The sequence below is a fragment of the Trichosurus vulpecula genome, chromosome 8 (assembly GCF_011100635.1).
Source record: "Trichosurus vulpecula isolate mTriVul1 chromosome 8, mTriVul1.pri, whole genome shotgun sequence".
In the NCBI taxonomy this organism is placed as follows: domain Eukaryota; kingdom Metazoa; phylum Chordata; class Mammalia; order Diprotodontia; family Phalangeridae; genus Trichosurus; species Trichosurus vulpecula.
Genome location: NC_050580.1, coordinates 71,021,588 through 71,034,600, shown reverse-complemented (window position 1 = coordinate 71,034,600; position 13,013 = coordinate 71,021,588). Strand labels below are relative to the sequence as shown.

Here is a 13,013-nt window from a genome sequence, read left to right as displayed (position 1 = left end):
TGACCATCTCTCCCTCCTGGATCTCCTCTACGGGTTTTCATGACACTACTATGTATGAATACTTAGTCTTTTGTACTGGACTTTCATCCAGGACACACCCACTACTGTGGGCATCCCACCAGGACCTTCTCCTGAGTCCTTTTCTTTCTTGACTTTCTCACTTGGTGATCCTATCAGCTTCCCAAGGGTTCAATTTTCTCTATGCAAATGATTCCCATATCTTTATACTCAGCTCTACCTCTCTCCTCCTGACTTCCAATCCTGAAGTCATTAACTTCCTATCAGACATTTCAAAAATGAATTCCTGCAATTATCTCCAACTGAACACATCTAAAACAAAACATTATCTTTTCTCCCAAAGCCTCCCCTCTCTTTTTGAACTCTACATTCACAACCTGACTGCTCACTCTTCCTCTACCTATTCAAATGGCCTAACCTTGTCATTTCTACTCTCACATCATCTCTTGCATATGGCTCCTTTTTCTCCACTCACACAGACCAAACCCAGTTCAAACTCTTCCCTCCCCTTCAGATTTTTGCACTAGCCTCCTCACTGGTCTCCCTTCCTCAAGTCTCTTCTCTCCAACCTGTCCATGTAACTGCTGAAGTGACTTTCCTAAAATATTAAGTCTGACCATCTTATCTTCTTCTTCAAGTCCGGTGGACCCTCTAGGATCAATTAAAGCTCTTCAGTCTGGTGCCTTCCTATTTTCTAGTTTTATTCTATATTACTGCCTTCCATAGTCCAATCCAGCTAGAGTGGCCCACTTGTTCCTTGAACACAGCACTCCCTTCTCTCCAATCTCTGTGTTTGGCAATGGCTACTCTGTGCATGAAAAGCTCTTAGTTTCCATAACCTCTGCCTCTTACATGCTCTGGCTTCCTTCAAGATTCATTCCAAAAATCACTTTCTGCAAGAGGCCTTCCCAGGTCCCTCTAGTTGCTAATGTCTTCCCTGTAAGGTTACCTTCCATCTACTCTATATGTAGCTTGTATGATTATTTACACATTGTCTTCATTAGTATAGGGAAAATTTGGAGTCACTGGAGTTCTCTATATTCAATTGTAATTTTGTTAACTATTTCTCAATTCTATTTTAACCTGTCCCTGCCACACTAGGAGTCCTGTGGGCAATCTGAGCATTTGACTCCTCTCCTCCAGGGGATTTAAGCCAGGTCAGCCAACTGGGTGGGACAAGAAGACTCACCTGATCTCGACAGAAGAACGGACCTGGCTGAGCACTACAGATGTGACACAGAGAGTCTTCTAGGTAGGGGTCAATCTGAACCTGTACAAAAGCAAGTTACAGATGAGCTGTGTCCTGAGCATCCATCATCCAGAATGGGAGAAGGATAGATTATTCTGCAGTGAACAATGAAGAGGACATATGTCCTTCAAGAAGAGTTCTGACAGGGCTCCTTGAGGAATGAGGCAAATGATCACAACAAGAAGTGGTTTCCCACTGTCCCCCCAAAAAAGCTACATGGACTACCTTCAGGGAGTAGATGGATAAAGCTTCACACCCTTCAAGCATAATATTTTAGAGCAGGGCTGTCCAACCTTAGATTATCTTAGGGCCGCATTAAAACAATTATCTGAGGGCCGCACCCAAAATAAAAAATACAGTACGCTTATAGAAAGTGGGGGAATGCACGTCATCAATACGACAAGTGAAGGCGTGAAGCACGAAATCAAACATATCATCAACACAACAGTATAAAGGTAGGTGCATATAGACTAGTCTGCATCATACAGATGGAACGCATCCCAGAGATTGATTGAAAATTCTGTGCAGTATGTTCTGTCTGCGATACTGCTTAAAAACACCAAAGAAGATTAACATGAATATGACATTATTTATTAGTGATAGAATTAAAAAAATCTAATACACATTCCATGCAAATTATTATTTTATTTTTTCACTCATGAAAATTAAAACCCACAGGAGGCAGGTTGCATAAAATCTCACTGTGGGCCACATGCAGCCTGCAGGTCATGTTTTGGACAGCCTGGTTTTACAGCTTCTCACATATTGCCAAATGGCAATAGCTGAGTGCTTTGGACAAAAATTTGTAATGCACAAATCCTATTTACTAACTAGGAAGAAATAGGGGATCAAAATTTGGATGTTACGTTGAGATCACTAAGCCTACTCTACTCACTTTTATAATGAGCTGTATTTTATTTCAGTTAATCCTCTCTAGGCTCTAGGTTATATTCAATAGGTGCCACATACCTCAAGAAATCTTCCATAACTACATAGCCCACTAGGGTACCTCAAACTACAGCTGCAGGGCCTCTTTGGTTCAATCAGCCGGACCTGCCATACCATGGGGTAACTCATCACAGGGTAATTTCAAGATGCTGCAAGAGGGACAGTGAGCCAACTCCCACAAGTACTACCCATTCTACTCACCTTCTTGGTGAACTTGGTAGTTTTGATCTCCACAAAAGCAGCACTGACAGCCTTCAGATAACTGCGTTGATTGTTAAAAGTCACTCGGCCAGACCCTGAGAATCACATGAACGTGGTTCACACCAGGGGTGAATAATATACTCTATAGCAATGCAAATTCTAGTCCAGGACAAGAGGGAAGATAGTATTCTTGGATGAAGAAAGGGAAGAGGAATTTCCTTAGATCCAGTTTGACGCCATAAATGGCCCATACAAAAAGAACAAAAGAACGAAGAGAGAGTGGACTAAGGGAAGACTTTAACCATTATCAATAGAACTGTTCTATGCGTACAGGACAAAGCAGAGAATCTCTCAAGAGCTCCACTCTGAGACGGATCCACAATGCCCAATGTTTTTCACCTCCAACTTAAGTCTCTGAAGTCTCAGATTCAGAATGCACAGTATATTATCAGTTAGAACATGTTTGTTTGTAGCCTCATGATGACTCCAGGAACATGAAGAGAAGATAAATGCCTATTTTAATTAACCTGTTAGTAGTATGTATAATGTTTGAGGGAAAGGAGGCAGTACATATCCTAAGGACAGCAACCCAACCTCCAGCTCCCCACACTCAGCACCCCAATCAACACAATCAACAGTCAATGCTCAGTCGAACTGCTGGAGAAATGGGGCACAACAAACTTCTATTAAGAACTCTGGGTTGAGGAGGACAGCAAGAAAGTTTATAGCATTCTCAGTTGGCTCCCAAATCTTCCCTCTTATTCCTTCCCACTTCTGATTTAGTTGAACTCCAGTTGTTCCCAGGCTCACCCACTACAGCTGGCAACTAGGTACAAAATGGTTGTTTCTCTAGGCTCACAAGGACTTTGAGGAGAGAGGGGGAGAGGAGGGAGAGTGTGAGAGAGGGGGAGAGGAGGGAGAGTGTGGGAGAGGGGGAGAGGAGGGAGAGTGTGGGAGAGGGGGAGAGGAGGGAGAGTGTGGGAGAGGGGGAGAGGAGGGAGAGTGTGGGAGAGGGGGAGAGGAGGGAGAGTGTGGGAGAGGGGGAGAGGAGGGAGAGTGTGGGAGAGGTGGAGAGGAGGGAGAGTGTGGGAGAGGGGGAGAGGAGGGAGAGTGTGGGAGAGGGGGAGAGGAGGGAGAGTGTGGGAGAGGGGGAGAGGAGGGAGTGTGTGGGAGAGGAGGGAGTGTGTGGGAGAGGAGGGAGTGTGTGGGAGAGGAGGGAGTGTGTGGGAGAGGAGGGAGTGTGTGGGAGAGGAGGGAGTGTGTGGGAGAGGAGGGAGTGTGTGGGAGAGGAGGGAGTGTGTGGGAGAGGAGGGAGAGTGTGGGAGAGGAGGGAGTGTGTGGGAGAGGAGGGAGAGTGTGGGAGAGGAGGGAGTGTGTGGGAGAGGAGGGAGAGTGTGGGAGAGGAGGGAGTGTGTGGGAGAGGAGGGAGTGTGTGGGAGAGGAGGGAGTGTGTGGGAGAGGGGAGAGGAGGGAGAGTGTGGGAGAGGGGGAGAGGAGGGAGAGTGTGGGAGAGGGGGAGAGGAGGGAGAGTGTGGGAGAGGAGGGAGAGTGTGGGAGAGGAGGGAGTGTGTGGGAGAGGAGGGAGTGTGTGGGAGAGGAGGGAGTGTGTGAGACAGAGTGTGAGAGAGAGAGAGTGAGAGAGAGAGCCAGAGCTGGGGGGGTGGGGAATTGGAGAATGTCAGGCTATAGCTCATATCCAGTGAAGTAAAGGAAGAAAATAGAGAATGATTTTTCTTAGAAGAGCCACCAAACTGGCATTCACAAAAATAACTCTTTTCCTTCCTTGTTGGAGAAGGTCGGAAGTCATTCTTTCCCACCCCCACCTCCCCCACAGGAGTAATCACATACATAGTTTAGACTCTGTTGACCAAAAGGTTTTCCCTACTTAGGAACCAAAGGTTCCAACTAAGGTTTGCCACACAGCCCCATTTCTTTTTTGTTCATTTGTTTTCGAGGGGGGAAGGCAGGGCAATTGGGGTTAAGTGCCTTGCCCAAGGTCACACATCTAATAAGTGTGTCAAGTGTTTGAGGCCACATTTGGACTCAGGTCCTCCTGACTCCAGGGCTGGTGCTCTACTCACTCTGCCACCTAGCTGCCCCCTCACACAGCTCCATTTCTAACCTTAGTTATCACATATTCCTGTTGAGAAGGTAACACTCACCAATAGGATACTTGTGCTTATCCGTGTCAATACCAGCATACACCACTCCTCCAAACAGATCATTTACAATTGCAGCCAAGGCCTCCGCGTTGAGCATCCCATGCAGCGCCCCAACAAAGACAGTTCTGCTGGGATCCAGCCTTTGTGATGGGCTCCGAACAAAGTTGCTATCAGCCAAGACCCAGGGGATAACCTGCACCTGAAACCATCCAGAAACCATCTCATAAGCAAGAGAAGGGGTCACAGAGAGATGACTCATGGGGGGGGGGGGGGAAGAAGGCTCCTCAGGGAATTAGCAATATGTTCAGGTGACTGAAGCTTTTAGAGCCAATTTCCTTACAGTGTTTGCCATCTGGGACAAAGGTTGTGGCTGTATATGTAGATGGGTATCACAGTAAAGAAGATGAGACCTTCTCATGCTGCTCAGGACACAGAATGGTTGATTACTTCCCATCTGTCCTGTTTGTCTTCTCCATTAGACTGGGCTCCTCAAGAGCTCAGAGAATATCTTAATTTTCTTTATATCCCCAGTACTGACACAGTGCCTAGCACATAGTGAGCTATCAGACACTTGGTAAATGTTTGGAGACAAGTATAAGGAGATCTGGGGCATCTTGCCATAAAGCAACAAAGACTTAAGCAATATGAGTATTACATTGAAGGCTTCCAAGCATGATTCACAAATGCCTCTATCAGATACTTTCTCATGATTCAGCAGACAGGTTTCCTGAACAGACCTAGGCTGCAGTTCATTAAGCCAATAGGAAGCTGTGGGAAAATGGAGCAGTCTTTGGCAACCTTCCTCCTTTTCTCAGGTCATCCATCTTTCAATCTGCAACCTGAACATGGCCAAGTGACACCTCACACTGTGCCTCCACCCATTACACAGTATTTCCACAAAGCTTCCCTGGGAAGCTAGCTCAGGAATCATGCCACACCATGGTTCTGGAGAACTCAATGTGAGTAAATTCAACTCTGTGAACTTTAGACAGAAGTTTTATTTAGCCTTTCTAAAGCCTGAAGGATAATAGTATGGCCCCAAGCACACAAGAAGCACTTGAATTTTTTTTTTTTAAAAATAGAGTATGTGCCAGGTTATCATGTTCAGTGCTGGAATATGTGAACATTTTAAGTGTGATCCAAGAAGGGTCTTTGATTTCTTCAGTGAGGGAACTCCCAGGGTGAGAATTCCCACCATTGATGCAGATAGCAACTCATCTCTGATAATCTAAGTTCCAGAGGCACATAATAGTTACATCATTCACTCACATTTGAGGGATTAATCTTACCACTCTAGATTCAAACTAGTGCTATTGATTATGTCATGCTGCTTCCTATAAATAATGCTAGAGATGTAAAGACAAAAACAAAATGATCTCTGCCTTTAAGAAGCATCTCTTCAACTAAGATGAGATATAAACTTCATCTTACTGCAAATTGAGCACTAGATATAAAAGGTTACCAAGTCCAAGCCCTCAGCAAGATTTAGTCTGACAAGGAATAAAATAGTAGTTGTTGGCATTGATAGCATTATATGATGGCAACATAAAAAGTGAATTGTGAGGGATAAGCAGGGCATTTTTCTCAATGGGTTGACATAAACCTTGGGAAGGTAAAAAATCAGTCTAAGAATCATTGGCAACAGTTTCCAGGTGGTCAAACCAGGTCTCAAAAGACTGATCAGGTAATGTGGAGATAGGAGTAGCACATAGAATTTAATAATTGAAGACTGATCAAAAACACTTACGGACAAATGGGACGGACAAGGTACAGACAGATAGAGACAATGCTTCAAAATAAGAAACCAGGATCAGTATGGCAACTACACACACAAAGAAAAGTTGAGGAAAGAAACCCATGGCTGGGAAATAAGGCAGAAGGAAACCACAGTTGTTTCTATTTGGAATGAGGTCAGGTTAAAGTGTCAGAATGAGACTAGCATGGAAGGAGCAGATACAAGATACTGGGAAGGAGCAAAGATTTTAGTGACTGAGTCCAGTGGGTGAAGGAGGAGCCATAAATGGTTAAGACATGTTAAGCCTTGAAGAGGGTAAAATGACAGAAATGGCAAAGTATGAAAAGTGAGCTATGGCTTTGTTAGGAAAGAAAGAAGCTGAAGAGCTGAGGATAAATTTAGAGTTTTGTGCGAAGTGAGTTTGAGACCAGTAGCACAAAATGGTGATATTCTAAAAGGTAACTAAAAATATTTTTCAAGTGATGACAGAACTGAAGGTGCAGATTTACATGTCATCAAACACAGGAGATTAAAAACAAGACAAGTTTTAGAGTCAAGGAATCCACTAAGGAGAAAGAAAAAATGACCAGTGAAGACAGCTAAGAAGGAATGGTCAGAAGAAAACCATGAGAGTGCAATACACAAGTCAAGGGAAGACCAAGTCTCAAAAAGTGAATAGGTCACTGTCAAATGCTACAGACAAGTCCAAGATGAAGCATGAGAAAAGGTTATTAGATCAGATACTCAGGTGGTCACTAGTCATCTTGGAGAACATAGTTTTGGTACATGAAAGTTAAGTCAGATACCATAATGTTAAAGATGAAATTTGTTATGAATAAAAACAAGTCCCAGAATTAGTAAGAAAAAACAAACCTAACTGCAAGGGCCATATAGATCCAAGGGGAAAGCACCTGATTAAAGAAAACAATTGAGAGGGCAGTATGTAACAAGCAATGGACCTCCCTGACGATTAAGAAAGCTAAACATTCAATGACTGCTATCTAAAGAATGGAGAGCAACCCTCACCAGCAATCAGGAACTGAAAATCGACTAACAAGATAAGGAAGGGCCAGACTGCTACTAAGGAAAAGCAGTTACAAAAAAGTCAATAATAAAGTATCACAGGATAATAGACTGAGTTACAAGGTATCCTAGAAGTCTTCTAGTGCAACCCCTTCATTTTATAAGTTAGGTAGATGAGGCTCAGAGAGGCAGGGCCTAAGTCAAAGCCTAAAATCAACACTCTCTCCATTACACATAATAGAAAGAGTTCAAAGTATATATGAGAATGCCAAAGTAGGGAGGACAAAGTATGAACTTCTTAAGTATGAGTTTGTGAAACAACACTGAATTAACTGTTTCATTTGAAGGATAAAACGTCTAGGCAAGAAATGCTGACTATGAATACCATGGACAAAAAAAGCATGGGATATGGTAAAATAAAGCAAACAAAACAGCAGAATCCTTATTTATGGTTATCTTAGCTAGAAGCGGACTGTAATGGCCACACTTCAACCTCCTCATTTTATAAGAAGATGGTCACTGATGCCAAGTGTCTTGTCCTAGTTTCTAGAACACGGCTAAGTGGAAGAGCTGGGACTCAAGTGCAAATCCTTCTGACATGAGGTCCAGTATGAGGCAAATGCACAAGACTTCAGAATTTTCATATTTAGTAACCAAAAAGGTTCCCTCTCAAAACCAAGGTAAATTCTGAGAGAGATCGAGAGAGAGAGAGAGAGAGAGAGGGGGTGTGTGTGTGTGTGTGTGTGTGTGTGTGTGTGTGTGTGTGTGTGTGTGTGTGTGTGTGTGTGTGTGTGTGTGTGTGTGTGTGTGTGTGTGTCAGGGAATGAGGTTCCACTGACCCCCCATTAAGGTCCTAAGCAAAATGAATCAGGTCCTAAGCAAAATGAACCAGTCTCATTTAGATAGTGGCTTTACATGCAGGAAGCACAATGCCAGAACTTTCAGCCCTAGAAGTCCGAAGGGAATTAAGCTAGAAACAATCAACTAACCTCCTTACAACGCATCCTGCGGCTGGACATCTTGAAGTAATACTCGCTCAGGCCATCTGGACTTAGTGGATCTTGGGAACAAGCTTGGAGCAGGGCCCGCACGGATTTCTCCAGCTCAAACACCAGGTACACATACCCTGTTTAATGAGGGAAGGGGCAAGGGGGACAGCAAGTGAGCACATTCTTATATGATTGTGTCCTTGACCACATGACCTGAAATGCAGGCTCAATTTTTTTTTTTTTTGCATAGACTCACTTGGAAGGGAATTGTTTCTGTTTAAGACACAGCTACTGCTATATCTAAAAGATCTTTTCTTGAACGTAAGCTCCTTTTATACCAAATGTCCCCAACACTTGGGTCAGGGAAAGAGATACAGTAATTGTGCTACCAATATATTTACAAATCAAAGAACTGACAAGTTAGAAAAGTGACCATTAGAAAATGAAATGCTGTGATAGGTCAGAAAAGATGGCCATGTCTAAGTCAAAGCCAGCAGTATGGGGGTAAGACTAAGGTAGATTTAACTGGGTTCCAAAGATACTCATTAAAATTCTAATAAAGTCAACTAAAACGCTCCCTCATTTACTTTCTTTAGTGAAGGTGAATGAGGTGGAATTGACACCTGATATCTACAGAGATGGGACTTCACACAATTCAGGAACAGAACCCCAGGGCTCCTTAATCCTGACAACTCCAGTGGGAGCTCAGAATCAGGCCAGCCTCTGAAGAGAGCTAACTCAAAATGGAGTAAAACGACCAAAGAAGCACATCTGTGAAAGCTCATTTCAAAGTAGGAAAAGCTCCAATGGGCTGAGTTTCACTTTAAATTCGGACAAGCAAGTGATCGTTACAATTGCTGTGTTTCAAAGCTAGCATAAGGCATAGCAATTCAGAGTCCAAATGAAAACGGAGAGTAACGCATGTGCTGGATCCAGAGGAGGTGACAGCTAGGGAGTCCGCACCCTGGAGTGCTCTCACCAAATTACCAGCATGCAGCTGTGACATCCCAGCATCCCTCAGTGTGGTCACATACCAGGGAGGAAAAAAAAAAAAGTGGTCCTACCATGTCTTTATTACCTTTAGGCATATTACCTTTGGGAGGGCAGCGGGGGTGTTTGCCATCCTTACCAGGCCATTCCACACTCAAAGAGCCAAATACACGGAAGGTGTTAATCAATCCAGCTGCAGAGAAAGAGGAAAGAATTGTATGGAGGCAGAGAGAAGCAAATGCTTTGGAGAAAGAAATGCTCTCTTCCAGAGCCCAAGAGATTGGTTACCTCTACCCCACAAAGAATTGTCTTAGAAACTACACACCAGACTGGACAGTTGGACCCTTGGGGGACTGTTTCTGCTCTAGCACAGAGCTGGAAATTTAACCTTCCCCTTATTTTCAAGCCCCATACAGTACAAATGCTGAAGCTATTTTCCCCAAAATCAAAAATCCCAAACAAGGAGCAAACTGCTGGGACTAGCTCACCTTCCGTGATGTCCCAAGGAACTCCTCCTAGAAACACCTTACAGGAATAGATAGGGTTCTTGTAGTTTCGAGGAGGGAGTTGACCACTCCAGGTGCAAGTAGCTTCATTCACAGCTTCAAAAGATGAAAAGTGAGATGTCACAGAGTCAACTAAGTTGGGATCTTGCAACAGTTTTTCCTAACTAGTTGGCCGCAAATGTGACTAATTGTGCTGCTTTGGGAGACTTTGGAGGTTTTTGCCCCATTCAGATTTTATAAGTGAGTTAAGGATTTATTTATTCTACCTAATTCATATGGCATTAGATTTTACAGGTGCTTTTGATAACACTACAAAAGGTACAAATTAACAACATAAATAAGACTGGAGGAAGAGAAATGTGGGACAATTTAAAAAATTCTCTTCAATCACCTTCAAATAGCTGATATGGTCTTATGTAATTATGTAATGGTCTCATTGTAATGTTCTTTTGTTTATAATACCATTAGCTAAAAAAATTGGAAACTGAGGGGACACCCATCAATTGGGAAATGTCTGAACAAGCTGTGCCATATGATTACAACGAAATATTATTGTGCTATAAGAAATGACAAACAGGAAGATTTCAGAAAAAACTGGAAAGATGTACACAAACTGATACAAAGTGAAGTGAGCAGAACCAGGAGAACACTGAGCACAGTTAATAGCAACATAAGGTACAATGATCAACTGTGAATGACCGAGCTATTCTTAGCAACATGATGATCCAGACAATCCCAAAGGACTCACGATTAAAAAAAAAAAAAAAAGCTATCCACCTCTAGAGCAAGAACTGACAACATCTGAATACCGACTGAAACATACTATTTTTCACTTCGTTTTTTGAGTTTCCATGCGCAAAATAACTAATATGGAAACATTTTATATGACTGCACATGTATAACCTGTATCAGACTGTCACTGTCTCAGGGAGTGAATGGTGGGTAGGGCAGGGTGGGATAAAATTTGGAACTCAAATCTAAAAAAAAATTTTTACACTCAACTGAGGAAAATTGAAATAATTTTTAAAATTACATTAAAAAACAAATAATACCATTAGCTAGTTTGAATTTATTCTTACTGAAAAAGGCCTCACTGGCTTGAGTAGACAGGCCTACCCACCCCACCCTCAATCTAGCTTACAAAAAAACCCAAAGAAACAAAGAAGATAGGCCTACATAATGCTCTTAGTAATGTGAATAGCAAAAGACAGCATCATACTAAGAAAAATTACAACACAAATTAAGATTTTAACTCAAAGAAAATATATTTTACATTATAATGTATAATCTTTTCCCACATCTACCTATATTTTTTCCCCTTTCAATCTTATTTTAGGAAGGCAGTTGGACTCAACCCCATACAATAATAAAGTACCTATTTATAGCATTTCTATAAATTAAGCTTCTTTCATCTATATGACGCTTTTCCAATTAGCCAAAATTTGTAAATTTTTAGTGTTCCTTTCTGCCCCTGGACTAAAGTTACCAATCTAACGCACAATTATGAATAAAGATACTGTCAACAAAAGATGTATTTAACAACTTCATCAACATACAAATTACTCAACTATTTCAGACCTATAAACTACCTAATCTAGCAACCTGCTATCAATGCCAAGAGATACTTATTCTTCCTTGAGGTCAATGTCAAAGTGAGATAAATTGGCCCAACTTTCTCTAAGTCATAACCATCAGAGAGCTTGTTAAACTCTGACATAAATTAAGTTCAATCTTTATCACTCCTTCAGATAATGCATTTTAAAAATTCTCAACCTATATTTTTTCTACCAAAAGCCTCAATTCCCACCCTTTCACCCACAATCACCTAGTTGTAAAATGTTGAGATTTAGTGCCCAAATATTAAGGACATATCTTCTTCATTCCCATATTGGTCGTTCAGACATTAGTCATATCCTCTTTTAGTCTCTATTCCTGGTGTTTATTTTTAGCTTTCCTTTTTTGGAATTTTTCTAGCATAGTTATGTCTCTTGTAGGACCACATATACCTTTTACAGAACAATTTGCACTATCTAAATCTAGTTTAAATACTCTTCTCCAAAGACCATGGACCAAATGTTCTGCTACAGCCATAAAAGTCTGACATCTAAGAAACATGTTAGAATCAAAAGACAATGTTTGGCCTATGTTTAAAAGCAAAAGTTGGTGTGGTAGATAGATGAAGGCTGCCCAGAAAAAGGTTGCTAAAATGATTAAAGGAATGGGGCAGCTCCTATTTTAGAACAGATTTTCAAAGATGAAAATTCTTCAAATCAAAGATGGAAGGACAGAAGGAAACTACATATAAGAGATAGCAGCACAGTGCAGTGGGAAAAGCCTTAGGTCAGGAGTCAAGGGTGGGGTTGGAGTGGGTGCTGAGTTGAATTCCCATCTCTTACTGGGCAAATTGTCTTATTTCTTTGAGCCTCAGTTTCTTAGAGCCATAAAATGAAGGAACTGGATGAGATGCTATGGTCCTTTCCAGCTTTAAGTCATTCGTAGTAAGAGAATGAATGGAATTAGTGCATATGAACTTGTTAAAGACTGGATTACAGAAATTAAAATATTTCATAGGATAACCTATTTAGAGCTAGAAGGAGCCTTAGTGAAGAAATTGACTCCCAGAAAAGTCAAGTCAGTCACCCAAGGTGACAAAGGCACCAAGGGGCAGGGCTGAGATGTAAATTCAAACAGGCCAACTCCAAAGTCATCTCTCTTTCAGAGGCATCACACTGCCTCAAGCCCAAGAAGCAAACTGAGGGAAAATACAAGTAAGTTTGACTTATACAGCAGGTATAGCTTAGAAATTCATCTCCCAAAGACACGACACAGGCCAAAATAAAGAATGATTTTGATAAATTGATAGATGGCAGAAGGCTAAAATGGATTACTAAGAAACAAAAGGACTGTCTGACATCAAGTTTGACTCTAGGGCATTCATATTACATGCCTTGGTATTTTCTCTCAGAGACAGAAGCCTAGGTCATAAGGACCAATGGGCTCCTATGTCCTTGATGCACAGAACTAGACTCCACTAATTGCATAATTCTGTTTTGAACATGGGGGATACAAAGCCAAAAGGAGTAGAATGTTTTGTTTTGTTTCTAATAATCTTGATGCACAGCAACATTCACTTTGATAGTTATAGCAGCACAATGGGCAAATGTCTTCAGGAAATAGTATCCCTTACTTAGC

At 41.9% G+C, this 13,013-nt stretch overlaps 1 protein-coding gene across 1 annotated transcript in view; it reads right to left on the bottom strand.

Annotated features, from left to right (window-relative positions):
- Positions 1-13,013, bottom strand: part of CPEB1 (cytoplasmic polyadenylation element binding protein 1) — a 72,353-nt gene that overhangs the window by 2,752 nt on the left and 56,588 nt on the right. Inside the window, exons 6-11 of the mRNA XM_036769581.1 lie at positions 9,804-9,917; positions 9,419-9,508; positions 8,326-8,462; positions 4,579-4,777; positions 2,417-2,511; positions 1,208-1,288 (exon numbers count right to left, since the gene is read on the bottom strand). Coding sequence (XP_036625476.1) covers positions 1,208-1,288; positions 2,417-2,511; positions 4,579-4,777; positions 8,326-8,462; positions 9,419-9,508; positions 9,804-9,917 — 716 coding nt within the window. The remainder of the gene's footprint in view (positions 1-1,207; positions 1,289-2,416; positions 2,512-4,578; positions 4,778-8,325; positions 8,463-9,418; positions 9,509-9,803; positions 9,918-13,013) is intronic.